This window comes from Gorilla gorilla, chromosome 1 (assembly GCF_029281585.2).
Source record: "Gorilla gorilla gorilla isolate KB3781 chromosome 1, NHGRI_mGorGor1-v2.1_pri, whole genome shotgun sequence".
Classification (NCBI taxonomy): domain Eukaryota; kingdom Metazoa; phylum Chordata; class Mammalia; order Primates; family Hominidae; genus Gorilla; species Gorilla gorilla.
Genome location: NC_073224.2, coordinates 145,854,049 through 145,881,971, shown reverse-complemented (window position 1 = coordinate 145,881,971; position 27,923 = coordinate 145,854,049). Strand labels below are relative to the sequence as shown.

At 46.0% G+C, this 27,923-nt stretch overlaps 1 protein-coding gene across 2 annotated transcripts in view; it reads right to left on the bottom strand.

Annotated features, from left to right (window-relative positions):
- ABCA4 (ATP binding cassette subfamily A member 4) overlaps positions 1-27,923 on the bottom strand; it is a 128,690-nt gene that overhangs the window by 51,492 nt on the left and 49,275 nt on the right. The window contains exons 12-20 of one of the 2 annotated variants that reach the window (XM_004026159.5): positions 18,818-19,023; positions 18,283-18,459; positions 16,242-16,464; positions 12,301-12,522; positions 10,814-11,018; positions 7,335-7,400; positions 4,548-4,637; positions 2,597-2,771; positions 263-394 (exon numbers count right to left, since the gene is read on the bottom strand). In XM_004026159.5, the coding sequence (XP_004026208.4) occupies positions 263-394; positions 2,597-2,771; positions 4,548-4,637; positions 7,335-7,400; positions 10,814-11,018; positions 12,301-12,522; positions 16,242-16,464; positions 18,283-18,459; positions 18,818-19,023 (1,496 nt within the window). The remainder of the gene's footprint in view (positions 1-262; positions 395-2,596; positions 2,772-4,547; positions 4,638-7,334; positions 7,401-10,813; positions 11,019-12,300; positions 12,523-16,241; positions 16,465-18,282; positions 18,460-18,817; positions 19,024-27,923) is intronic. The other variant, XM_063696883.1, reaches the window with a different exon arrangement.

Here is a 27,923-nt window from a genome sequence, read left to right as displayed (position 1 = left end):
CTGCTCTGTCAGAGCGAAAGCAGCCTCACCCTTCTGAGGGAGGAGCCCTCAGCTCTGAGCAGCAGAGGCAGAGTCCCATATTCTCAGGGACAATTCTCACTGCAAGTAGGACAAAGGACTTTAAACATAGGGGAAACCAAGTAAGAGTCTGTATCTCTGCCTGTGCCCAGGCCTGGCACCCCTGAGCTGGGCTCTAGAGAAGTGTGCTGGGGGCAGAGGTGAGGAGAGGGGATGGGGCAGTCTCAGTTCCTGTGTCGCTTACTGGTGGAACAGGATGTTGTGCTGTGGACACATGCCAAGGCTCTGCCGGACTGCATCCAGGCTGATTTCAATGTCCCTTCCCCCAACGAGCACAGTCCCAGAGGTTGGTGGCAACAGACCCGTCAGGATGGACCTGCAGAACACAGGCGTCAGTGGCAGAAGAGATGGCCTTTAGCAACATGCCTTAGGAGGGCCACCCCCACACCAGTTTCAGTGAGAACTCTCACGGATTCCTGCCTGGGGCTGTCAGTCAAACTCAAACCCCTATTAGCTGTGGGGACCCTTAGCACCAGAGTATACATCCAGGCCCTAATGCAGAGGGCCACCTCTGCCATCCTTCTCTGCTTCTACTTGTTTCATGGTGCTCCCAGGCCAACGCCGAGGGCCTTTGGGATTCCCAGCCTCAAAATGTTCACGTGCAGTCACAGGTGTCCCCAGCTCAGCCATCACGGAGCCTGGTGTTGGAGAGGATCAATAAAAGGTGTTCGGTGCATGACTCAAGGCTTTGCCTCCTGGGTGAGCAGTCATGGCTATTGAAAAGCCAGGTGTCATCATCATAAAGCCCGGGTAAGGTCTTGATGAAGGCCAGAACCCTAAGCAGTCCTAGGTATTTGCTGATTAATTGATCGAAGCCAGGCATGGGAATTACCACCACCAATATTAGCTTTGGATCCAAAACATAAAAAGCCTCAGAGCAATGGTGGGCTTTTTTTTTTTTTTTTTTTTTTAAATGGGAACTATGACTCCCATGTCCTTAGGTTGTTGTAAGGCTTAAATGAGTTAATACACTTACAACATTAGAACAGCGCCAGCATAAAGTAAAACTCAAAAATATTATTACTGTTAGTATTAAACATTGTTTTAACCCCTGGGGGAAGTTGCATGTCAGCAGCCGATGAAGTAATGTGTTTGCCTTTGCGGAGCCCTGGGGTCCTGGAATTTGCTTCCAGCTCTCTGACCATATCAGTTAGCATGGAGAGAAAGCAGATGGATGCAGGGCCGCCACACCCAGCTCTGTCCCTGAGTTCTGATACCATCTCAGGCTATCTGAACTTGTCCTGATGGAGAAGCCGAAATCTCCGCGATCAACCACTAGAGGGAAACAGAACCAATTAGAATGGCACCGGCCCCACATTCCATTCACACTGAACCGCCCTAGAGAACATTCCATCACAGGGTGTACACGCTGTTGTTCCTTCCTGGGGCTCTCCAAAGGACTTGAAGACTGTGTCACGTGGGTTCGCTGCCCCCTGCGAGGTCCGTGTCTGCTGCTCCTTGGGAAACCATGGCGGGCCGTGTTCTCCTCTCAGCAGATGGCGCTCGGGTCCCTTGGAGGAGAGTGGGGCGCCTGCGGAGCTGAGAGATCCACGCAGAGCCCCTTTGCCTTCCCTGCCCTGACCTTCTGTTACCAGGCGGTTACTCCACAAGCCCCTCTAGAGACTGATTCTTCTTTCACTTTCTCCAGAACTACCACTAACCCTCATCAGCTGATGTTGAAGCCTGCCTAATGATTGGTAGGAAAAGGAATGTTCCTTGAAAATAGCAGGACTCCGCCTGGTGCGGTCGCTCATGCCTGTAATCCCAGCACTTTGGGAAGCTGAGGCGGGCAGATCACCTGAGGGCAGGAGTTCGAGACCAGCCTGGCCAACATGGTGAAACCCTGTCTGTACTAAAAAAAAAAAAAAAAAAAAAAAAAAAATACAAAAATTAGCTGGGCATGGTGGTATGCACCTGTAGTCCCACCTACTTGGGAGGCTGAGGTGGGAGAATCGCTTGATCCTGGGAGGCGGAGGTTGCAGTGAGCCAAGATCGCACCACTGCCCTCCAGCACGGGTAATGGAGTAAGACACTATCTCAAAAAAAAAAAAAAAAAAAAAAAAAAAAAAAAAGAAAGAAAAGAAAAGAGAAAGGAAATAGGAGGACTCTATAGCTTCCATGCACATGATGACAGTGGCCATGACTTGATCACCACCATGGACTGTTGGGATGGGGGGAAAGACTCAAGGTGTGAGAAACAAGAGGCAACTGTGGTGCCTGGCTTTTGCCCCCGCTGAGCCATGACAACTTGGTGGCTTCAGGAAAGTCACTTCAACTCTCTGAATGAATGTCCACTTCCCCGGCACACAAAAGGGGCAATAAACGTATTCTACCTCCTCCTCAAGAGAATACATATTAGTGAGCTTTGAATACTGCAGAAAGCTTTTACACATTTTTGGGGCCGCAAATATTTGTCACTAAAATTTGTGGGAAAGAGTAGACAGCTGCTGATAGGGAAAGACTAAGCCAGGAAATGACAGGCTAGCATGGCAGCCAGCTTCTCTGCTGGAAGACTCACAAAGTGGTGGTTTTCCCAGCTCCATTGTGGCCCAGGAATGCGGTGATCTGGTTCTCATAGAAGGTGATGTTCAGACGGTCCACAGCTGGCCGGCCATAGGGCTCAAAAATCTTCACCAGATTCTTCACACATACCCCAGGAACCCACCCTGGATGCTCACGTTCAAAGAAGGAGTCTTGGAGGAAAAAAAAGGAACATGATGTAAACATAATGCCTAATTACATGGCCCCAGGGCTCTTTCTCCAGGCCCTTGTATTCTGCCTATAACATCACTTGCCCCTGTGGCTTCGGCTATCACCGTTGCAAGGAAGACTCCAGAATAATAATAGTAATACTAGCATCAAACGTTTATATAGCACCTCCTATATGCCAGGCACTGCTTTGACTGCTTTACACAAATTACCTCAATGTACTCTTATAATGGTCCTAAGGGGTAGACATTTATTAGGCTCATTTCCATAGTCCAGGAAACCTTAGACACAGAGACATCAAGCGTCCTATTAAGGACACATAGGCATGAGTGGCAGAGTTGGGATTTGAACCCAGAGCCCATGCTTGTCAGAATGCACTCACTGTCTATAGGGAGAGTTGGCCCCAAGCTCAACCTTGGTCCTAGGCCCTCATTGCCAACAGTCCACGGGGCATTTCCTCATGAATTTCTGGAAGCGGCTTAGGTTCTTCATCTTCCCAAAACAACATCTGCCTTCAGATTCTCCCATGACCTTTTCTGGACCGCCATTCTCTTAGTCACCTTGGCTTGAATCTTTGAGTTGACTTTGACTAAGGCTTCTTGCTCCTCAGAACTCCCAGAGTTTTCCAATAGGTGGGTAGGGCAGTCCACGCTTCCTCATCACCATCCCTCAAACCCCACTCCCCTCCTTCTTCCTCCCATGCCTCCTCCAGTGCAGACCCTCACCGAGTGCTCTCACTTCTCCCTGACCTCCCATCTCTCCCTGCTTCATTTCACCCTATATGGCACAGCTTAATTTGTCATCTTAATACTGTAGCTCTAAGCATTTGTTTCCCTAGGGGGAAAAAGTCCACTGTTTCTTCTATCCGTGCCTCCTGGCCTTGCCTGCAACTGAGGTGGAACCAGTCCCCAGCCTCCTGATTTCGGCTTAGACTTTCCACTGTGGGAGGAGGATCTTGCCAGAGGCATGGTGTACTGCAGTCTAACTCTGGGAGGGGCTGCAGGTCTCTGGCTTTAGTTTTATGAAATGGCCCCTGGGGTGGGCTGGAGGGATAAAGGCCAGACCCTCTCCTGCCCTGTCAGGCAGAGCCCAGGGGCTGTGCTGCCTGTCTAAACCCAGAGCATTTTGGCCACAGAGAAATGCGTATGCTTAGGGAATGAAAAGCCTTGGGAGAAATACAGAACTAGTTTAAGAGAGAAGATGAGGGCAGCAAAAGCCAGGAAAACAAAACTTGTAAATCTGGGTCATCAGTTTTGGGATTATTAGGTAACTTCCACTGTCAGGAAAGGCTTCTGATGGCTTCAATGAATGGCCTTCTAGATTTGTAAGCCGTAAGTGAAGTGTAGTCAGCTCCCCTGGAGTCTCTTTCCCCCTGGACACAGAAGCATTTATTTTTGTCTTTCCTTATAGCTCATATCCGCTTTAAGTCCCAGTGACCAAAGTTATTGTTCTTGCTAAATCCTCGGAAGTCAGCACATTTGTGCAACTCACTTGGGATTTGCCTAACAAGGGCACAGGCACACTACATAGTTGGTATTTGCTTTCTCCAGGAAATATGCGCTAATGTCTGGGCTGAACCATTCATTCCACACACATGCAGATGGACCTCTGAGAAGGGATCTGGTTTAACACTTGTCCACAGAGAGAGTCAGTTTCCTAGGCTTCTTTCCACCCTTGCCATGAGATGTTTTGCTCTGGCCCTCTGCAGTGCTTAGAGCCTTTTCCTTGCCTCTGCTGTGTATTCTTTATTGGGGTTTTACCGTGTATTCCTTCTGGGTGCTCTGGATCCTCCGTTTCCTCTGTTAGGGGCTCGGTCTTTTCCAGGGCTCTTTCTTCTCTGGTTGAACACCCTGCACCAATCAGAAGCCAGTGTTACTCTACCATCGGGAGCTGAGAACCAGCAAAGGCAGGAAAGGAGGGGAGAGGTACAGGGAGCAAATGAGTTTCCTAGCCAGCCTCTGACCTGCTCTAGGACTGTGAGGTACTCAAGCCTGATCACACAATCTTTGCCGGAGGAAGATTTATAACAGGAGCTTCAGACTTGGAGAGTTTCACCTCCTCCTCAAAATGTGCCAGGAGGAGCCCACAGTTTCAGAAATTGTGATTTTAAAAAAATTAAGAAAACCAGGTTTGAATTTGAAATGAGTTAATTTTCTTTAGCCCACCACTGGCACATTTTACTCCAATCCAAAACATGTGAAAGTCATGGCGAACCTTGAGTAAAAGTCTATTCAGGGGCCGGATGTGGTGGCTCACGCCTGTAATCCCAGCACTTTGGGAGGCCAATGTAGGCGTATCATGAGGTCAGGAGTTCGAGACCAGTCTGACCAACATGGTGAAACCCCATATCTACTAAAAATATGAAAATTAGCCGGGTGGGGTGGCGCTCACCTGTAATCCCAGCTACTCAGGAGGCTGAGGCAGGAGAATTGCTTGAACCTGGGAGGCGGAGGTTGCAGTGAGCCAAGATAGCGCCACTGCACTCCAGCCTGGGCGACAGAGTGAGACTCTGTCTCAAAAAACAAAAACAAAAACAAAGTCTATTCAAAGTGCTATGACGGGCAGCCAGCTTAAACTACAGCTTGAATATATGGTTTACCTGGGAAATTCACCTAGATGGGCATTTAAGTATCTTGGAATTAACACCAGGGTTGAGCCTGGTGACGGTATTAATACAAGCCTGGACAAATTGTGAAGTGCGGTATAAACACACGCATTGAACACACACACACACACACAAACAGACACTTTTTGGCAAACTTGGCATTTGGTTTAAAAAGACATCAGGACATCCTGGAAGGGGAAGAGAAGCAGAAGGGCCAGTCAGTCTGCCAGAGAGGAAGGCAGGGGCAGGAGGAAACCACTGTCACCAGGCATCCAAGGGCTCTCGGCCTCAAGTGCACATACAGGAGCAGGGCGAGATTTCTCAATGCAACAGCCACCCAGGGCCCCTCTGTCCCCCACCCTCTGAAAATGTGCAGGATGTGTGCTGGAGCAGCAGGTAGTGGGCCTGCTGGTCAGGGACCTGCTGCCTCTAGTACTGTTCTTCTATTTCTGCTTCCTGAAGGACTTTTGAATCTATGCCCCACAGTTCCTTTGATCACTTTACTAGCTATCAAACTGCACAAATAGGTAATGAAATAGCAAGAGGAAACATCCTCCTGAAGAGTTTAATCACTGGAATGAGTTTCCTGCCAGGCAATGTATGTGCAAGTTCCAGATTTTGTCCCAGGTGACCGATAGGGGAAGATACTGGATGTCTCCTGGGCTCCATTTTTTATTTTTTAATCTGTGAAAGGAGGGAGGTTGGGTGGAGACACTCAGCTCTTTTCTGGTTTTAGAGAGTTTTAGAAATCCATTTCAGTCCAGCCTATGAGACAGGTGAAAAATATTTGCCTTCCGTTGGCAAACATATTTGTGATTCACTTTTGAAGGAGCATATTTTCCTTATGATTTCTTTTTTTCTTAAGAGACAGAGTATCTGTTGGGATTGTAGAGAAAAATAAAATGCCCACAAGCCCTGTGTTGAAATTTTTCATTTATTATATGATAATTTTATTATAGTAAAAAATTAACAAGTTTACAGGTAGACAAGTCAATACAATGAAAAAATCCTGAGCTGTTAAAGTGTTGTTTGTTTGACCCAGTGAAAACAAAAGCAAAAAACAAAAGAAAAAAAGAAAAAAAAAACCTGGCCAAGCCCTTTAAAGGCCCTAGACTAATCCCCCAGAGAAAACAAACATCGATCTCAGTGCTTGCAGGATAAGTCCTGGCCCAGGCCCAATAATACAAAGTAAAGAATAGGTAGGTGAGCAACAAACAGATGGGAGAGTACTTCAGCTCTAGGGGAGTCCCCCGCTTACACCCTGGAATTTCTTTGCTTTCTCAGACCTCACAAAAGAGTCTGTGCTTTTCCCTGCTTCTAGAACTTTCTCTAGCTAGGCCTCCTGTTTGGTTCAGTAGTAAAGGTGCCTTTTACCTAAGATGTGTTGTGGGCATGCCCTTTCAGCCTTCTTCCCCACCCCTAAGAAAGATCAACACCAGGAGAATCTGAGGTATTGCCTTGAAGATAACAGCTCTGCCTCAGCCCCAGGAGGAGTCTTCATCTTGGGAGAATAAACTAATTTATATTTTGAAAAGGCAGAGAAGAATAAAAAGGCACAAGGAAGGCAATGGGAGATGAATGCAAAGATTCCTTCATGATTCCCTGGATTGCTGCTTTATACTGAAAAGCTGCAAAAGTTCTTTGAACCCTGAAGTGGCTTGGCCTTTTTTAAATAGGGCAATTTAGTCTACTGGACAAGGTGTACAGGACCCAGGGCTTCATCCATGATCAGCCATTCATGATCACACAGGGCCCAGCAACTTGTGAAAGGTGGTCCCCCAGACGCTGCAATGCCCATCAAGGGGCAGAGCCCCAGGAGGCAGCTGACTCATCAGGAATCACACCGTTTACATAGAGGGCCACCTCTGTGATCCATATACATCTTGTACAGAGCCCAAGGAGCTGATTTCAAACATTAAGATTTGTGTTTTAAAGGACTCACCTTCACCGCCAAGCCAATACGACTCTTGTAGAAGAAAGTACCAAGGAAGTGGGGTTCCATAGTCTCCTAAAAATAGAGACAAATAAACAGAGAAGGTCGAAGGAGTCTCCCTATCCTACCTTACCGCAGTTCTATAAGATCTAGAGTTTATTTACCTGAACCTCAGATTGTAACTACAGATATTTGCAGTTATTATTATATGGCTATTCTCAGGCTCCCAGAAAGACTACCCCTTCCAACATATTTTTATCCACACAGTCATGTTTTTGGGGTGTTATAAGCAACAGCAAGACCAATAATCTTGGTTGACATCAGTTTTCCAAGAAAACGTTTCATGAGAGAATTAAATCAAGTCCTTTTCTAGGAGTTAGATAATAATAATGGTGATCATCACTAAGATGTACTGGATATTCTTTCTGTGGCAGGCGTTGCTGTGAGTGCTTTCCATGTGTTAAATAATTTAAACCTCAAAACAACCCCAGGAGATAGGTAGTAATATTATTCTTGTGAGAAAGGAAACAGAGGCACACTGAGATTCAGCCATCTGCCCCCTGTCACAGATAGTGAAACAGAAATGTAGGAATTCCAACACAGGTAATCCAGTTCTAATGTCAGTGTTTTTAACCCTACACCCCCATCCTTCATTCTACTGGATCTACCAGGGTTCCAAGAAAAAGACTCCCAAATTTCTAGTCCAGTTCTCTTTGAAAGTTCTGCTCCCTACAAAATGTTGATTTTGTAAAATCATGGTCTCGGCTTTTTTTTAAGAGTTGCCGTATGTTTCATGGCCTTTGCTGCCACTGGACTGTCTATTCCTCGGGGCAGGTCTGGATCTTTATCTCCACCGCTCTGCTCCCAGAACCTGGCCCTGCTGAGCCTCATGCACAGGTGCTGCTCAGTAAATAGCTGTTGAATAAATGAAAGCTTTAGCTTGGCTAAAATAAAACTTTTGAATTATGCACAAATTTCAATTTTAACCAACTAATTTTCATCTATTATATCTGTTTCCAACAATCTAGTAGGATAGAAAAAACAGACTAAGTTCAAATGTCTTGTTCAAAGTCACTGTCATGGGTTGAATTTGGTCTCCCTCCAAAAAGACATGTTGGGGTCTGTGGCATAATACAAAATATACTTGGTCTTTGTCCCCAGCTCCTGTGCAGGGCACAGATCTCCTAAAACCCTTGGAATTTCCTGGCAGAAAGGAGTGTCTTTTTTTATTCATAATAAGCCCCTTCCTCCACCACATCTGAGTTTATGCTAATGATGTGACTCAGGGTAGAGCCCCAAGATAGCTGCAGTTTCTGGGGACTGGTCACCAGAAACACCACACATGTGAAGAATGGAACTTTCAGTCCCAACCCTCAACCTCCAGTGGGGGAGTATGGAGCTGGAGATAGGGTTATAAAAACTCTTGAACAACAAGATTTGGAGAGCTTTTGGGTTGCTGAACACTTTGAGGTGCTGGGAGAGTGGTGCGTCTAGAGAGAGCATAGAAACTCTTCCCCCGACCCCATACTGTGCTTCTCTTCCATGTGGCAGTTCCTGAGCTGCACCCTTCATTTTAAAGCTGTGATTGTAAGCACAGGATTTTGGCAAAAGTGTGGGTAGCCTGGGCACCACATTTCCAGCTGGCATCTGAAGACGGGGAAGCCTTGTGGGACTGAACCCGTGGAGTCTGTGTGAATTCTGGATAGTGTCAGAATTCAATTGAATTCTTGGACAACCCATTAATATAGGAGAATTGGTTGGTGCCAAAACAACAACAACAAAAAACCAAAACACACATTTGGTGTCAGAAGTGCTGTCAAGAAAAAAGATACCGGAGTGCTAACCCCAGGTACCTCATAATGTGGCCTTATTTAGGAACAGGGTCATTGCAGATGTGATTAGTTGAGATGAGGTCACATGGGAGCAAGGTAGGCACCTAATCCAATCCAGTTGGTATCCTTATAAGATGGCCATGTAAGACAGGCAGAATGCCATGTGCAGACGAAGGATCAGCAGGAAGCATCTACAAGTCAAGGAGTGCCCAAGCACCTACAGGTTTCAGAGGGAGCATGGCCCTGCCAATACCTTGATTTTGGACTTCCAGCCTTCAGAGCTGTGAGATATAAATGGCTGTTGTCTAAGCTGCCCAGTTAGTGGTATTTTGTTATGGCAGCCCTAGTAAACGAATGCAGGCTTGCCACTAGGATGCAAACCCAGGCCTCCTGACCCAGTCTAGAAGCCTTCCTCCTATTCAGGGTGGCTGCCTACCTATTTCTGCCAACAAAGGCTGCCCTGAGATGATCTGAGAGCTGTGAGTTTGTCCCTCCCCATGGACTGGACCAGCCTCACCATCCCCTGCCTGCTTTTGGCTACAGCATCAAGAGCCAGGCATGGCTGCCACAGCACAAGGCTATTGGCTGACTTGGAGACCACTCAGATGAAGATGGGGCAGCTCTAGTTACCAGAAAATGCTAATTTGAAGGAAAATTTGATTTTCTACCAAGCAAATACATGACCATACAAACAGCCAATTTTCAGAAGCTGATTTTCCATGCTACAGATTACTTAGATATTTATTCAGTGCCCACCAAAGGTCAGGCACTATTCTGGGCACTGGGACTGTCACAGTTAACAAAATAGACCACATGCATGCTCTCTGGGCTCATATTCTACTAAGGGCAGAGAGTCAGTAAATACATGCATAAGATACATCATTGTATCAGATGGTGAAGAATGTTCCCCAAAATAAAGTAGGGTAAGGGGACAGGAACCCTGGAGGAATGTTGTTTACAGAGCCATAGTTATGTAGGTCTCTTCAGTCTGGAAAGATCCCTGTGATAATGGGACATTTGAACAGAGACCTTAACAAAGTAAGGAAGCAAGCCTGCAGATATGAGGGGCGGGTTGCAGGTTGGGGGGAGAGAAACGTGCTTCTGGCATGAGAACAGCAGGTGGAAAGGCCCTGAAGAGGAAATGCGCTCGGTGTATTAAACAGTCAGTAAGGAGGCCGACGTGGCTGGAGCAGAGGAACATGGAGGAGAAGGGAAAATCGTAAGATGAAGAAGAGAGTTGGAGGCCAGATAATGAAGCAGCTTGGAGGCCAGGGTTGAGACACTGGGTTTTACTCTGAAAGAGAGGAAAAGCCAGTGCAAGCATTTGACAGAGAGGGCTGACACCACATGACCTTGATTCTGAAAGGATCTCCCTGAATACAGTGTGCAGAATGGACTGATGGGAGGTGGTAGTGGAAGGAAGAGACTGGCGTTGGGAAGGTTGTGGTGGAGGTGGTGACAAGAGATCAGATTCTGGATTTGTTTCTCAAGTAGAGCCAGTAGGATTTGCTGGTGGATTTTTAACTTCTAGATTTAAACTTCAAATGCTGGTTCTGACAAAGAGCTTAGAAGCAATGAAATTTAAACTAGATGAATGGAGAGGGCTGGGGATCTGAAGAACTTAATTACCTTTACCCTATAGAGGAGGATGCTTACCTGGAAACACCTGGTCAAGGTACCAAGCGAGTAAGCCATAGACAGCAGCATCAAGGAGCATCATCTGCACGGACAGCAGGAAGCTGAATTCGTCCCCTTCCGTGGGACTGTTCCCGATGTTGCTCCACTGCAGCCCCAGGCCTTGCTCTTCAAAGCGAACCAGGTACTCAGTGCCAAATCCAAATGCCACCGGAGACAGTAAGCTCTGCAGTGAGGCGGAGAGGGCACAGAAAAAGAGCAGTGCCTTTTATCCAATGCAACAGCACCCAGATGCCCTCGAGGTAGAGGGGAGGGCCAAAAGAGGCTCCCCATTGTCTCTCAGTGTAAGGTCAGCTCAGGAGGGTGAAGGCAGTCTTTCCCTAGACGGCTAGGGGGAGTTCAGAGTGTCTCTCTGCAAACAAGAGAGTCTCTAGCTATACAGTCACAAAAAACATGAAACAATTCTCAGCCCAGCCCTAATCCACAGTTGCTAGACCTATAGCTTCCTAGTGATCTATGTACCCAAGAAGATGGCCTCAAATTCCATCTGCTTACTCAAGGATTACCAAAATAGCCCAACTCTGCCCACAGATGAGTCATAAGGATTTCTTGCCACTAATCCATTGTGATCATTTTAGAAAATTGGGTACTACAAATGGCAGCAATTGATTTCTTATTTAACCTAAGAAATGAAAGGCAGATGCCCTGACACCTCTGGAGCCTAATAAGTGTGAGTCGTGAGAACAAGTCAGACTTTCTGTCTTTTCCCAGTGAGGGCAGGTGGTTGTCCCTTCTTGACTCTACAGCACAGAGACAGGGAGACTCCGGAGGACAAGGGGAACTGCACCCTCCAGGGCCAGAGGCTGATTAGAGGGTGGAAATGGCCCATTTGAAAACAATTAGAGAAAAGACAGTGCTCTTTGTCTGGGTCTGGGAATTGTGAACTAGGAAGTTTCTCAGGCCATCAGAAGTCAGCTTCGGGAGTCCTCTCCTGGCCAGCAAGCCTGACTCTGTGGACAGTCTCATTTCTGCACTTTCTGCAAACATTGGTAGAGCATGTTAAAGATACTTGTGGAAATACTCCAATTCAAGTTTTTTTGAAGCAAAACAAAAACCTTTAATTAGTGGAAACATCTCTTTAGACAGATAGTAAAGTGGCAAGCTCCCTCCCTTCTGATTCTTCTCAAAGAGTAGGAAAGGAAAACTAGTGAAATGGGCTGCTGGCTCTCTCTTGTGAGTAAACAAAGGGACCTATGAGTGGAACTGTTTTTTTAATGACTTTCCAGGGCAGATGAATCAAGCAGGCGTGGTGAGGAGTCACTGTTGCATCGCTTGGGGTGAGGACTGCTCCCACTTTTGCCCCTGTACATTTTAGCCTCGCGTGAACTTTTTAACCTTAGGTCAAAGGCAAAGTGGACCCCCTCAGAGGGCAGGCTGGGCCTCCAGGACTGCTATGGACCCTTCCAAGGAAATGTGTTGTAGGACAGGGGCCAGCCCAAGGGCCTCACCACAGCCTTCTTCAGCTCGGCGGTCATGCGGTCCTGCCAGGCGAAGCACAGGATGTGTGGCAGGTAGAGGGTGAAATAGATGACACCACTACAGGCTGCTGCCAGACTGGCCTTGGAGAAGAAGGTGCTGAGCAGAAAGCACAGCATGATGGTGGCAGTGGAGAAAGCCAACAAGAACAGGAAGAGGATGAATGGGTCGCTGTAATGTAGGATTCTTCCATGCTGAAACCAAGAGGCCATGCGTCAGTAACTCCTGCCCTTGGCCAGACGCCTTCTCACTCTGCCCTAAAGGGCTCTCTCCCACCAGCCTGCTGTTACTGTCTAAATTTCTACAATGCACACTCCATGTGCTGAGTTCCTTTAATCCTAGGAATGCCATTTTCCCTGGGAGGAGTAGCACATTAGACTCCTAACAGTCATCAGTAATGTTAAAAAAATTAATTGGGAGACCATTAGGTTGAAACGGCCCCAGCATTCTGTGTTCCTACATCAGCAAACCAAAACCCAACTTAGAGAAACTTAACTAATCACAAACTGCCCACTAACCTGTAATCAGGGACTTTCCACTTCAACCAATCAAATATTTGCTTTGTTTTTCTTTGTCTTGCTTCCCTACCCCTCAGTGGGGCCCTGAACCACTTGTGATCTGGAGCCTCCTGTGAATCACTGTTTGCTGGAATCAACTCTAACATTTTAATGTGCCTAAGTTTCTCTTTTAATAGTATTTATTATGTGTTAAGTCAGCAAATCCTTGGTGAGAAGAGTGGTAATGTGGAGAAATATGGCTGGGACAAGGGAGGAAGACCTGGGTAGGGGGTCTTGGAGCATCTCCAGGGCCCTGGATAAACCAGGTATATGGAAAACAAAAGAGGGAGATGGGAGGGAACTCCAGAGGAGCTTCAACATTTTGCCTGGGGCCTGGCCTGTCCGATGCCGTCATCTATACTTGATTTTCTGAGATTTGCTACCCACACAGGTGAAAATACCAGTAATTAATCCAAATCACTTGGAAGTGGATTGATCCTCCCCATCCATGAATATCACACAAATATATTTCCTAGAACCTGCTGGCAGTACTCAGTAACTTTCACATTAACCAATGAATCAATCACTTTGGCTATGTAGAAAATAGGACCAAACTAGCAACTTTTGCTAGGGGAACTGCTATCCAATTACACTATAGGATAAACTGAGATTGTCAAATGTATTAGACCTTCTTGGTTATCTTTTGCTGGAGGCATCCTATGAGGCACTTTACTCTCTGAACACGTAAATGAGTACATAGAATTTATCCTGTGCTCTTCCCAGGAACATAAAGGAACAAATAGGTCCATGTCCTAAATGAGTTCTGATCAATTGGCAGTAGTTCCCTGGAGCTCTGGCTTCCTCTCATAGAAAAGAGAGACCAATGAGCTGTATCTGTGATGGGCATGCGAGAGCTGAGTGGAACGAATGTGCCATTTGTCTGCTGTGGCTGCCATTTCTCCTGTCTGCTCTCCTGCCTGTGGGTACTGACAGAACAGACTGAAGAACACATAAAACAAATGGCAAGAAGGGGCGGGGCACAGAAGAGACCCACGCTTAACTGGAACCCAAATTTGAGGAAATCTAAATAAAAGTCTAAATTAGGACTCAGAGCTCCTGATTTTGTGTGTCACCCACACGCAGCTCCATAAAAGCAAGTCCATGGCTGAACATGTGGCTTTTGGATGGAATCACTTTAAGGTAGTTGTTGCAGTTCTCAAAAGAATGAAATCAATTTCTTTTTTATTTATTTATTTTTTTAGACAGAGTCTTGCTCTGTTGCCCAGGCTAGAGTGCAGTGATATGATATCAGCTCACTGAGACCTCCACCTCCTGGGTTCAAGGGATTCTCCTTGCTCAGCCTCCTGAGTAGCCGGGACTACAGGCGTGTGCCACCGCACCTGGCTAATTTTTGTATTTTTAGGAGAGGCAGGGTTTCGCCATGTTGGCCAGACTGCTCTGGAACTCCTGACCTGAAGTGATCCACCTGCCTCTGTCTCCCAAAGTGTTAGGGTTACAGGCGTGAGCCACCACGCCCAGCCTGAAATCAATTTCTTATCCTTGCTCAAAACAAAGTCCCATAAACTTTTAGGACTTCTAGGACCGCAAACTTCTAGGACTTTTCACTGACTTAAGCCAGAGGTGTAATTCACTCTGTGACCCTACAGTTTCACCAGCTGTGGCTTCCTCAGATGGCCACTTTTCTTTTTGTTTCTAATAGCTCGAATAACAAAGGGACCTTCCCATTGTCCCTGCTTCCAGCTTCTTTCCTGTGTTGTTGAGGTGGGGAGGAAGAGACAAGGGAAAGGTGGCAGAGTCATTCAAAGGAAAACCCTGTTTTGGTGTGGAAAGCTCTGTTTCCGTCATCACTGGAACAATGTTCTAGTTCCCACAAAGAGAAACCCTTTTGTGCATGAAACTCCTGGTGAACGTTCTTTACCTCACATCGTAAAAGCTTTGAAGACCTAATGGCCCATTCTTAGGAGGGCAGATCTCAATGCTGCTTATCAACAAGGCAGGAAAAATCTCATGGCTGTTGCTAGTCAGATGTTTACACATTTTTACTCCTTTAATTCTGAGGACACAAACATGTTGGTACTGGGAAAAGGAGCAGACTGAGGGATGGGAAAGAACAAGGGAACCCTAGATGAGGACAAGGGGCTCAGCTCCTCCTCTCATCTCTTAGAACTTTGGTGCCCTTTGCAAATGTAAGCCCACATCCAGGTGGGGTCAGGTTGTTTGAGCAGAATGACCTCTACCTTAGCATTTGTCTTGTTAGGACTCTAGCACAGGGCATAACCAAGGCCACAGATCACTGGATCATGCAGCAACATTAAAAAGACAAAACCTTCAGATTTAGTATATTTTACCGTAAGGAGAAAGGGCAAGATTTGGCTTAACTGGAGATGTGTTGTTTGAACAGGATCTGATGGAACATTTGTGGATCAGGTGGGTACCAGATATGGGCCAGCATGGGATGGGAGACACTCAGCCAGTCTGTGGTCACTACACACACTGCCTAGTGTGGTACAGCACTTCCTATCATGATGGGGAAGAAGTAGAACAAGCTCAATCAGTCCATCTCAGGAGCCTGTAAAGCCTGAAGTCTAAAAATTATACCAAATTCCACCCAATAAAATATAAAAAATGACCTAAATTTATATCCTTATCATTTAACAAGTACAAACTATCATCTACGGTGGAGGAGCTAAAAATGAAGGATAGCAGCGCATTGCAAAATAATGTTTCATTTCCAAGTCTAGCTCTCAGAGGAGTTGCAAGTTTGCAGAGGACAGACCAATAGATGCTGCCTGCGGCTATAAAAACTCCTTATCACTGAGGAAGGATGGACTCCAAATTCCATCCTTTAAAAGAGAGAGAGGTTTTGGAGATTTTTCAGGCAGCAGAATGTTTTTTGGTGAAGCCATGTAGGAGGTGACCATGATGGTGATAAGTAAATAATCCAGATCTCCTCCCCTACTGCTACTGAAAAGGCAAAAGGCTTTCCCCATTTCAACTGTAGCCAGTACTTAAAATTGTAAGCCTAGGAAAACACTCCCTGAACTGATTTTTTCTGTGTTTGGAAAGAGAAGACCACTTTAATTACACTATCACCCTGTGCAGGGCTCTGCTAATAGCAGCTTCTCCAGATGGTCACGGAATGGGACTGGAAAGTCTGTGTGGACCATGGACCCCTGGGCAGGAAGTGGGAGATGGGAGGATGCTGTGATACGGTGGCTCCTTCAGGAGATTTCGTCTCTTTGAGTGTCTCCCACGTTGGCTAAAAGGAAGGGCTGGGAAGCTAGATGTCACGCTCTCCTTGGTGGCCACATGACTAATCCAGGCACATGAACAGGAGGAAAGGGGAGAGGAACCAAAGTAGTCAAGATTTTCTAGGCCTTCTCCATTTGGCTTACCATGATGAATATCGTCAGGAGGAAGATGCTCAGTGACATGATGGAGAAGCTGTCCAGGAACCAGGTACACCAAATCACTGCATTGGAGACACCCTGATTTTTCAAGGTCTCCTTCAGTCGTAACTCCTTCTCCAAGACGATGCTCTTCACAGTCATGGAGACAGAGTAGATCCATGCCAGCACCATGAAGATAGGGAAACAGCGGTTCAGGATGATCATGAAACTAAAGCAAAAGGAGAGAAGCAGAATAGTAGAGTGCTCTGTACCTGGTAGAGGCAGAATAAATGTTTGTTGAATGAATGTGTTGAGAACAAAGCCCAGATGGAGGGAAAGGAAAACAGGAAAACCTCCCCTGGACATTTAATGGGCTGGAATCTTTTAATACATTCCATGTTAGCCCTGAAGCATTATTTTTTGTTTATAGCAGAGTGCTGGCTTTCTGGTTAGCCCAGGTGAATGCTCTGCAAGTAAAATGTGTCAATAAAATTATATCCTCTATGTCAAAGATCTTCCCTGTAAGGCCTTGCAAGGAAAAAACTGCAGACTTGATGATGTGGATGAGATCTGAGTAGATAGCTACATGCTGACACTGAAACCCAAGAGGGTGGAGGACTGACAAGGGCAAGTGGTGGTGGTAAGAGCAATAACTTGGCTCCCCAAGGGGTCAGCCACCCCAGCACAGTCTGCCCTGGAAGGTCAAACCCTAGTTACACAAAAAGACACACAAAAGAACTAATCAGTTTGGCACTTTCAGAAGGCAAATGATCCATCAATAAATCAGTTATCCAACAGCCACTGGCCCCACCACCAGCCATGAACAGGTAGAGTAGACCCTGGTATATCCACCTGGCAAACAGGATAGATTTGATACACTGGAACGACTTTCTTGTGAACTTTACACGTTTTCCCTGTGTTTCATGTGCTAGTAAAGCCCTTGGGATTATTATCTATTGAAAACTGTTGTGTGTTGTCACTGGAAGGGCCCAATTCCAGCATGGGAGGGTTTCACTCAAGGTGGCCCTAGGGAGAGAAGCGTTATGTTCGTAAAGCATGCACTTCTGGGACTAGCCACCAGAGGACTCTCCCACACCAAATGACCCAGCTCCCTATTGCCTCCCGGCACCCACCTCACTTCCCCATCAGCCACTCCCGTCCTGATCCTAAAGTGGACCTGGGCTTTTGCCCCTGGCTCCATTTCCCAGCTCTGCCTATTGTCCGAACCCAAACTAACTGCAGACAGGCCACTGTTATCTCAAGTTTTCTGTAGAGCTGAGGCTAGAAAACCCATTGGACAGTTATTAAAAGAGGGTTTCCTGTGTCCACACTGAGTTTTAGGTGAACTCAGTTGTAGGTCTCTGCTGCTGTTTTGGTAGTGTGTCTGACCCCATCTGTAATGACAAATGAGCCCTCCCAACCCTCCACCCCGGCCCTTTGTCTACCACCCCCCAAATCCATATTCAGTCAAACAGTAGGCTGTTGCTTGGCTTGTTCCTGGTCAACAGATATACAGGCCTGGGATGGGGGTGTCCAGGGAGGCAGGGCCTGAGCTCATCCAACACATTCCTCTGCCTTGTCATTGAGCATACATCATGGAAATGTTAGTTAGGGAAGGGGCTGCATTATTCCACGGCTCCCAGGAACCAGACCTACTGGCCATACAGAGTCCAAAATGAACGCTGATGTGGCAATCATTGGGCAAACATTCTGACCAGAACCCTTCCACATACCAAACATACTACATAGTGGGGAATTTGTCCCCTCCCCCAGCCTCACTTTCCTTGCTTTAATTTTCCCCTTCCCTTTTCCAGCTACAACACCAACTCTTTTCCCTTTCCCACCACTGCACTGACTCATCTGTGCCTGCCTGGAGCTTGGGAGAAGCAGGTTCCTCAGTCAGAGTTCCATGCTCTCCAATTTGGCTCTGGTCCCTGGGGCTCTCTCTAAAGACATGGAAGCCTTGAGGGCACCCCCAGCCCACCCCAGCCCACTCCAGCACCCCCATTAGCGTGTCACGGAGGAGGATCGCGAACTTCAGACTCACGAATCGTCCACGAAGCAGGGGTAGGGCATCTGCTGGAGGTAGATTCCAACTGGAGCCTCCGCCTGCACCTGGCTCCTTGTGATCCCCTGTTCAACCATGTCCTGCAGATAGGCAAACCCGCCCCAGATGTACCGGAAATCTTCCACGGGATCAGCTCTGGGACCAGAATCCCAATACCTGAGAAGACACAGAGGGACAAAGGATGGGAACGGGCTTGGATAGCTCACTCCCACCTCCCGACCACACGGTGACTTGGAACCCATTCTCTTAAAATCTTTCTCCGAAACGCTTCAAAAGGATCCAATTCTATTTCCTAGTCCTCAGTTTAAATCTCAGTTTTGAATATTAGCCACAATGTGACTCTGTAATTGCTTTCGTTCAAGGACTCTTTGTTGAGCTTTATAAAATATCTTATTTTTTCTTATTTAACTTAATTTTATTGATTTATGAGTCCAGTCTCAATCCCTTTCTCTCTACCAAATGTAATTTCCCACTGACTTTGGAGAAATGCAGCGAGCCCTTCCTGAAACATCACCTGTCTTTAATCTTATTGGTTTTCTCCACCACGTCTATGTCCATTCGGATCTTATACTTCACGTGGGGTGGTAGAGAGCTGGTCCAGGGATACATGTCAGGGAATACCACTCCAGCCCAGAACATGTTTTCCTCCAGTAGAGAGAGGGCACGTTGGGTGAGCTGAGTTTCATCATTGTAGCTTTCAAACTTATCCAGGACCAAGCACTGCAGAGAGTCACAAAGTTGAGAGAGTTTGAGGAGGACCAACTGCAAAGACTCAGCTCTACACACAGAAAGGCACAGGATAAGGGCTGCTGCCCCAGGAAATGGTCAAATGCAAGGAGGCCTATAAACTTAATGTTTGCTTAACTCCACAGTCTGGTGTTAATTTTTCAACGTGTCCAGATGTAGGGGCGCCAGAGAGCTTGGAAATGCTGACGTGCTCTTATCCCTGCAGAGCTAGTGAGGACCACACTTTCCAGATGTCCAAGGCTGTCCAAATATGCAAGTCTTCAAAATGACAAAAATACTCCAGGCTTTTACTCCCCAGCATGGGGAGGCGAGGGAGTGGGGTCACACTGGCTACAGCCTGCTTTGAAGATCAGAAAGCCTGACGATTAAAGAGCTTTAAAGAGAGAGAGAAACATTCCTAGCCTTGAACCTTTCTGGCTGTCTCCAAACACACAGGATGGCCAGCTGAGGGAAGAGCAAGGAGGAAGAGAGAAAATAACAGACAGCCAAAATAACTTAGTCAGGGAAATCACTTCCAATTACAATTCTGTGACAAGTAATGCTGGGGGAGGAGGAATTTCTATAATATGCCTCTTTTCTTCTCCTGGAAGAGGAAAAAAAAACCATTACCCACAAAAGAGCAGAACTAAGAATGTTTGAAAATTTGAATATGATGGTTGGCCTCCTGTATAGATTTGTTAAAGCACTTATATTGTTATTTGCATCTATTTCCTTTTCTTTAACCTCTTGTTCCTATCATTGTGAGGGCTATTGGTGTCGTCATTTCTTTCTTAGCATGTAACTCACAAGAGGTCAGATGGTCTTGTCTTGATTAAGTTGTTCCCTGAATGCATACTGAGAATCTGCAACGTGCCAGAGCCTGGTCAACTCTAGGAATACAAGAAGGAAAGATAAACATCTCTTCCTGAAAGAAAGTTGAGAGCTAATGAGGGAGAGGATTGGAGCAAACCAACAACCATAATGTGGAAGGATCAGGTTCTAATGAAAGCAAGCCCAGTGTATTGGGGAAGCCCAGCGGAGGGACGCAGCTAAGTCTTCCTGGAGGTATCAGGGAAGGCTGCCTGGAGGAAGAGCCTCCTGAGTAGGAGGATAAGCAGGAATTAGCCGAGGAGAGGAAAGTGGGGGAAAGGTCAGCTCAGGCACAGGGAACAGCACATGAGGTATCTGGGGACCTACAAGAATAGATCAGTGGTTCCCATCTGTGGCTGTGCTTTAGAACCACTGCGGAGCTTTAAAAGATACCTATGCCAGGCCCTACCCCAAGCAATTAAATCAGAATCTCTAGTGGCAGGGCCAGAGCATCCATATCTTGTAAAAAACTCCCTAGGTAATTGCAAGGCACAGAAGGGAGTGTAGGGTGAAGGGAGGTGAGTGTGACAGCAGCACTAGAAAGGAGGGTGGGACCGGACGGTTTGCCCTGCGGGACTCAGTAGTGTGAACGACCAATGCAGGGCTTCCCCGGACACGTGCTTTCAGTGCTAAGACCAGGGGAGTTCTGGGCAGGCCTTAAACAGCCATAGGAGCTAATGTAGGGTTTTGAGCAGGGATATCACCTATGGGATCAGACTATGATCACTGGTAGTGGAGACGGGGGAAAGCAAGCAGGAAGACTGGGCTATTGATGTACTGCAGGCTTTAAGGAACAGATTCATCCCCACAAACTATCTGTGAGTTACCTGGAATCCTCATTTTACTGAAGAGGAAACTGAGCTTTATAAAGTATCTTATTTTTTTGAGGAGACCTGCCTGAGGTCACACAGAGAGACAGTGGCAGAGCTGGGACTCTCTCCCCAATTTCACCTGCAGGCCTAGAGTTCTTCCTGCCACACCAGGAACCGTGGGAAAGGCTGGATCCACAGCCTGGTGCTCAGGGCCCTCACTACTATCTTGTCAAGTAGGTGGATCAGCAATTACTACTTATCCTCACTTGGCAGCCCCGGAACTTAGGTTCAAGGAGTCTGAGTGACTCCCCCAGCGTGGTAGAGTAGGTATCAAACCCCAGGTCATTTGATTCCACAACTACTATCCGAGAAATAAAGAAATGAGAAAGGCAGACAGGGCGTAAGGACCTGACCACAGAACCAAGCTCCACTGCACTGGGAAGAAGCAGGCAATCCCAACTCATTCGCCGAAACCCCTCACTCCCGAGTCCCACCTGCGCCTCAGAGCATGCACCGGAAGCCTCTGGGGATTCAGAGGCTGTGTTTGAACAAGGGGCTGCACACCCACACTTCTTGGGCCTCCTGAACTAAACTGTCCCACCTTAGCCTCCATGCCCTGGGGGCGGGTCCCATGTAATGTTCTCAGTCTTCTACATAAAAAGGAAGAAAACTATTAGTGTTCCAGCTGATATGGGCAGAGGAACACAGGTACATGAAAAATTCTAAAGGGCCCAGGCTTAAGTGACACCACGCTGATGAGATATTAATAATGATCTTAAAAGGAAATGGAATTGGTATTTCTTTGGGCCCAGGCTTCAGTGACACCATGCTAATGAGATATTAATAATTATGTTAAAAGGAAATGGAATTGATATTTCTTTAAGAAATACCAGTATGTGTAGTCACCCACCATAGAGCTAAGGGAAATGGAGAATTTTCTTTAGGCAGTGATTCTCTCACAAACAGGCATTGCCTAGCCTAACATTGACCAGTCCTTAAATGAGATGTAGGACTTAAACAGGTCACACCCCAAAAGTTCTCAATAAATGTTTGTTTCTTCTGGACAGAAATAATGTAAGGTTTGCTATTGGATAAATAGTTTGGGTCTGTTGAGGGTGGGGGTAGGTGGGATCTAATATGTAGACTGTTAGCACAGTCCCTGACCATGGGCCTGACACCCAGTGTTTGTCAGTACTTAACCCACCCAACCATGCTGCTTGAGGACAAAGGATTGACAGTGTGATGCTTGGGCCAGGGGGCTTCTGAACTGAACTGCTAGAATACATTTTAAAAATATGCATTTAAATTTGCTTTAGGGAGACCTCAATGTTCTACAAAGATAAGTAGTAAAATAATCTTTTTTTATTGGTTTGTCAAGTTTAGAACTGCATATAGAGAATCTTAGTATTGGCAATTAGAGTGAATCTGAAATTTAATTCCTAAAATGAAAAACAAAATTATCTGGGGAGATGAAAGTCTTTGCTCTTCATGTTGTGACACACACATAGAATGTTCTACCAGTTCACTCAGTCATGGGGCATTTGGACAGAGCCCTAGAGGGCTTGTGGTCTGATGTTCTTACTTGGCTGGTGAAGAAATTGGGATCAGAGGAGCAAAGGGCCTTGCCCAAGGTCAATCTAGGTTAGAAGCAGAGCCTGCATCCATGTCTTCAGTGCTGAGCCTGCAGAGTGCCACGGTTCCCCTATCGTTGCTCTGAGGATAAGCCACACTGTAGCCACAAGCGGGGGTGTAACATCCCTGAACAAGAAGATCTTCTGCTCCAGAGCAGCATTGTTCAGTAGAACTTTCTGCAGTGATGGAATTGTTCTATATCTGCCCTGTCCAATATGGCAGGCAGGAGCCACACATATCTATTGAACACTTAAAATGTGGCTAATGCACCTGAGGCATTGTGTTTTTACTTCTAATTAATTTAAATTTAAATAGCCCTGTGTGGCTGCTGGTTACTGTATTGGCCAGCACAGTTCCAAAGACAGTACATTCTTTGAGGCTGGGGCCATGGCTTGTTCACCATGGTCTCTAGAATAGCATTTTGTCATGATAGGGCCTTGATATACGTTTACTGAGTTGAGTTGATTTGTGTATTTTGAATATAACTCTTCATCCTACCCTAGAATCACATGATAAACTAGGAGAAATTAATAAAATGTGAATTTTTGCTACGGTGCTAATGACAGTATAACTCTTAAAACAAAAAAGCTAGTAAAAATAAATATATTTTAGTAATATGACTCTCAGAGATATCTGGCCCATTCTCTTTGAACTCCCCTTTCATGTCTTAAGGGGAAATCTATATGGGAATAAGCAGCTGATGTTTTCAGTGGCATTGCTGACTGCTGTGATGACGTGGGCTCCATCCTGGCTGGTTTATCAGGCAGCTGATTCATAGTCATGTTTCCTGATGCATCCCCCTAGATTGATACCTTGATAATCTCTGGGGGAAAAAAAAAACTTAAAAGATTCTCAAATGTTCATTTACCCTAAAACATCTGACCCATTTTCAAAGGTGCTTTGTCTTCCTTGTCTTGCAAATTGGTGTAGCATAGTGTTTAAGAGTCTAACAGACCTGTTGCCATTTCCTAATTGTGTGGCTTCTGTTTCCCTACCTACAAAATTGAGATATGCCCTATCTCATAGGTTTGTTGTAAGGATCACATTAGACGGTGTTTGTGAAGGGCTTACAATTGCCTCCCTGTAGGAATAAAAGCAGCGCTTGCTGAAGGCTTACTATACGGCCAAAACTGGTCCAAGGACTTTACTCATATTCACCCATTTCATTCTCACAACAACCTTATGAGGTCCAAGTTCACTTAGGAGACACGACTAAGCAAAGTAAACCTCCTCTGGAAAGAGCATGTGTTTTTAACCACTATGGTATACCAAACCGTCTCACAAATAGTGAGGACCTGATAAATGCCATTTTTATGACTGTTTTTGCAAAATATCTTGAAAGTCAACAGACTTTTAAGCCCCAGCCAGGTTACCTTTTAGCCATGGCAGCTGTTTATCAGGGGAGGAAGGGAGCTATTTTCTTTAAATAATATGTCTGGGAACATATCCCATCCTGAGCTGATCCATAACACCTCATTTGGTTAGAACAATGCTATGGACAGATGCCAAAGCCCATGTCCCAGGTGGGCAGTAGGGGAGCTGAGAGCGGGTGGGTCCTCACACACTGATGCTTGCTAGCTGCTTGTTGATCATTAGGTGAAAGTCAAACAACTCTGCCCACAGGAAGGCCTTATAAAGCTAATCCCGAATGTCATCCTCCCCACATCTTCCCTAGGTCAAGGTAGAGCAATTGTAGAAGCTGCTTTGGACATGAATCAGAAGTTCCTGGGTCACCCTCTGAAGTATGAGTCATGAGGTGGCCTTGCATTCTCATGGGGAAGCCACCTGCCTTGCAGCAAGTGACCTCATTCCCTATTGGTACTTGCTTTGATCCCTGAAGTCAAAATCTTGGCTAATGGACATGTATATTAGTGCACGTATGTACATAAGTACGTTTGGGAGACAGAGATGAATGAATAAACTCTCAGCAGAGGTTTTTGATTTTGATATATTTGGTCTGATTAGCTTGCAAGTTAGAATATAGTAGGTTCTGTGAGGCTACAGCCATGGAGTCTATGTGTAAAAGCTGTCTGCTTCTACACTAAGAGTAACTATGTAATCATGAATGTTAGGGAAGAATGTAGGTAGACAAGAACTGGCTATTGTAAGGGGCCAGTGTAAGGTGCTTAAACCTAGCACCACTAGTGGGAAAAAAAGTCAAAGGGCATCTTCGCTGAATAAAAACACAGTGTCTTAAGGCCTCAGAGGCAGATTCTGGGCAAATGTTATAGCCAGAGCTCAGAATCTCAAAGAGAACCATTGTAATGCCCTATGACAGCCAATGACAATAAAGCAAGAAAAGGGCTTTCCTCCTCCCCTTTAGTTTCCTAACTGCTGTGGCTGAGCCCAAGTGGCAGGACCACCACCATTTGAAGTCCACACAAGTCCTACAGCTCTTTGTTGGTTGTTTTGCTGGCACTCACCAGGAAGCAGAGTTCACCCTGGCGGAAGAGGTTTGAGCCCTCTCCAGCGCAGGCAGCTGTGTTCAGGACCTCTGGAGAATGCAGTCATTTGTTTACACAGCTAAATCAAACACCTCCTTGGGAGGACAAGCTGCAGTAGCAGCAGGCTTCCTTCTTTAACTGTGACCTCTCTGTCTCTAATTCAAACACATTCAGTAACAGATACATTAAATGATCTGTTAGGTGGGAAATGATGTCCAGTAGAGGCGGAGAAAGAAAGAAAATCTTTCTTTTTGTTTAAACTTGATGATCAAAGTGGGGAGCAACCCCGTGCTGACGTGGCATAAGAGGACATATTTTGACGAATACATCCAGGACGTGCTAGGAGTGAGGTCTTCGAGGGTAAGGGAGCCACTGCCTGCTTAGAGATGTTGGCTGTATAATCCCGCCTCTCACATCTGTAACTCCTAAACTCAGGCTGAGAACAAAGCGGGCGATGAATGCCAACGGAGGGCTCAAGTGGCCCTGCTGGTGTCAAGGTAGACACCTGGGGTTCCTTTTGAGAAATGCCAATGGATGTGGGCAAACATCCCAGAATGAGTTTCCTGGCAAATCTAAACAGTAACATTCAAGATTTATTTCCCACTACAGGGAAAAATCCACTGGATAAAACAGCCTTGGGCTCTCTGAATTGGTTGGAATGGTGAGTTAGAGGCCGAAGGCACTGCAGTAAATTTTATCTTGCACGCTGGGCACTGCAAACAGACATCTGAAACGTTCACCCACAGAGAGTAAGGAAACACATGACGACTGGAAAACAAAGGGACAGGAAATGCACAGCTGTTAAAAAATGTCTGTCTCTAAAATAAACAACTTAAATACAATAATGAAACAAATAAAAAGATCAAGTTGGAGGACAAAGATTCACACTGGGGCAAAGCCACGAGGTAATGCCTGCGTCTAACTGGGTCCAAAGGAAGAGAATCACCTGGCTGACGACTGCAGGGCACTTGAGCTCTTAAAGTTTCTTGTTGAATCATCCCAACAACTTGGGCACATGGGTGCTACTATATTCAAAACATCTGATAATCAACAGAGCTGGGCACTGACCAATCAGACCACATTCTGGCCACAAACACCCATTTCAGCCACACCAGTGAATGCCACTTGAACGGCAGTTTGGGTTATCATCCTCAGTTTTCTGGCAGTAAAACAGCAAAGTTGCCTCCAATCACAGAGCCTATTGGTGCAAGAGATGGTGTCCTTTCCCCTATAGGATGAAGCTTTTGCAAGCCGTGCCTGCCGACTCCAGGCACTACTTCTTCTCCCCTGATGCTGCAGCCACACCTCTGCCCAGCCCATCCATTTCTCTTGAGCTTCACATCTCTGCACTTTGCTTATGCTCTTCCTCCTGCCTGAAAATGTCTTTCTTCCTTGCTTAGCTGGAAAATTCAACCTTTACAGCCCAGAGCAGCATTTATGAGTGTCTATTCTATGTGACTACAGCTCCACTAAGGTAAGTTGGGAAGTCAAAAAGAAAAGTAAGGCAGTTTTGGCCCTTGAGGGGTTCAGGGCCATGAAGGTGCGGAGGCGTATAAACAAATCATGATCAAGGGCTACAGGGAAGGGAATGGTGCGCAGAAGAAGGCCCGAAACATAGGACCTGAGTCCTGAAGCGTGGGTGTGGGTGTTGACCAGGCAGTCGAGTGGGGGAAGGATGGAAAGGCTCAGTGGTACCAGGTGGGAAGCCTGGGGCAGTCCCATAGAACCTGGAAGAAGCATGAAGGGCTAGACTGGGAAGGCCTTTACCTTAACAGCAATGAGGAGTCACTGTGGAGCTGTGGGCGCTAAGTCATGGCAAGCCTGGGGTTTTAGAAAGATCTTGCTGGAAGCAGCTGAGAGCTGAACAGCAAGAGACTGGCGGCCTGGCAAACAGCTAAGAGAGACAGTACACGCTTCTGTAAATGGAGGCCATAAATGGGAAAGAAGGAGGAATTTCAGAGATAATTTGGAGGAAGAATTGGCAGTGCTTAGAGGATTTATGATGTTTTGAATTGGATTTGTACAATCTGTTTCTACTCTGTCAGATTGAATTATGTTCTGCTAGTCCTCGGAGATACCACTATTATGGCATTATTTAATGACATGCTCATCTCTCCAATGTGAGCTTCCAAGGAATCAGGGATTAACAGCATTTATTCAAATGTAGGTAGCTCAATCCATGCAAATACATGAATGACTGAATGAATTCACATCTTTTTGGTTTCCTACTCTAATCTAGCTACTTTCAAGCAGGAAAATCCAATCATAATAGTGCCTATTATGCTGCATATTATAAAATAATGTCTGCCTTCATTGGATTCATTATATAGTTTATCCAGAGAATACTTTCTGAGCCCCCTATTAACATGGGCTGCATATGACAGCAGAAAGAGCTTTCTCATCAGAGCCAGGCAGCTCTGGATTAGAATTCCAGATCCCCCATTTAGCTGTTGTGTTACATTAGACTGTCAACCTCTTTGAGTCTGTTTTTAATTCTATAAAATGACAATTATGCTTACTAGGCAGGTAACTGGGAGTATTGCATGAGATGACATGTAAAAGTGCCCAGCATGTGGCTGGCTCATAGCAGCTTCAATATCAGTCCACCCTATGAGCTCCATTGATTACTATTTGGACCTCCACCCATGACCCCGGTCTACCCCTTGCCCACATTTTCCTTCCTCATGCCAGTTATATGTTTCTTAGAGACTAGAGGTATGAAATGAGGTCATTGCCTATGAGTTGCTTAGGATCTAGTTCATGGCTCTTGAAATAATATTGTTTGTGTGATGTAGACTTCTGTGCTCTTTCTCACGATCCCCTGATTTCTCCCTAGCCTTCCAATGCACATCTAGAGTCAATGAATTAATAGAAGAAAGAAATAGGACAGATAATTCACAAATATTTATATATCTGACTCTAAAGTACATTACATGATCAGCAGCTTTATTTTCTTAATCCTATTTTTTCTTAGGTTATCCTGAAAAATACGTTCCCTGAGTACATTCTGTTTGGGTGGTGGTGGCATGTGGCCAGGAACATGCAAGGTACAGAGAAAAAATAGTCCAAATCTCTGGCCTTTGAGAATTCATCAGCAAGATAATCACCATGTAGACAATAAGGAGTTATGCACATG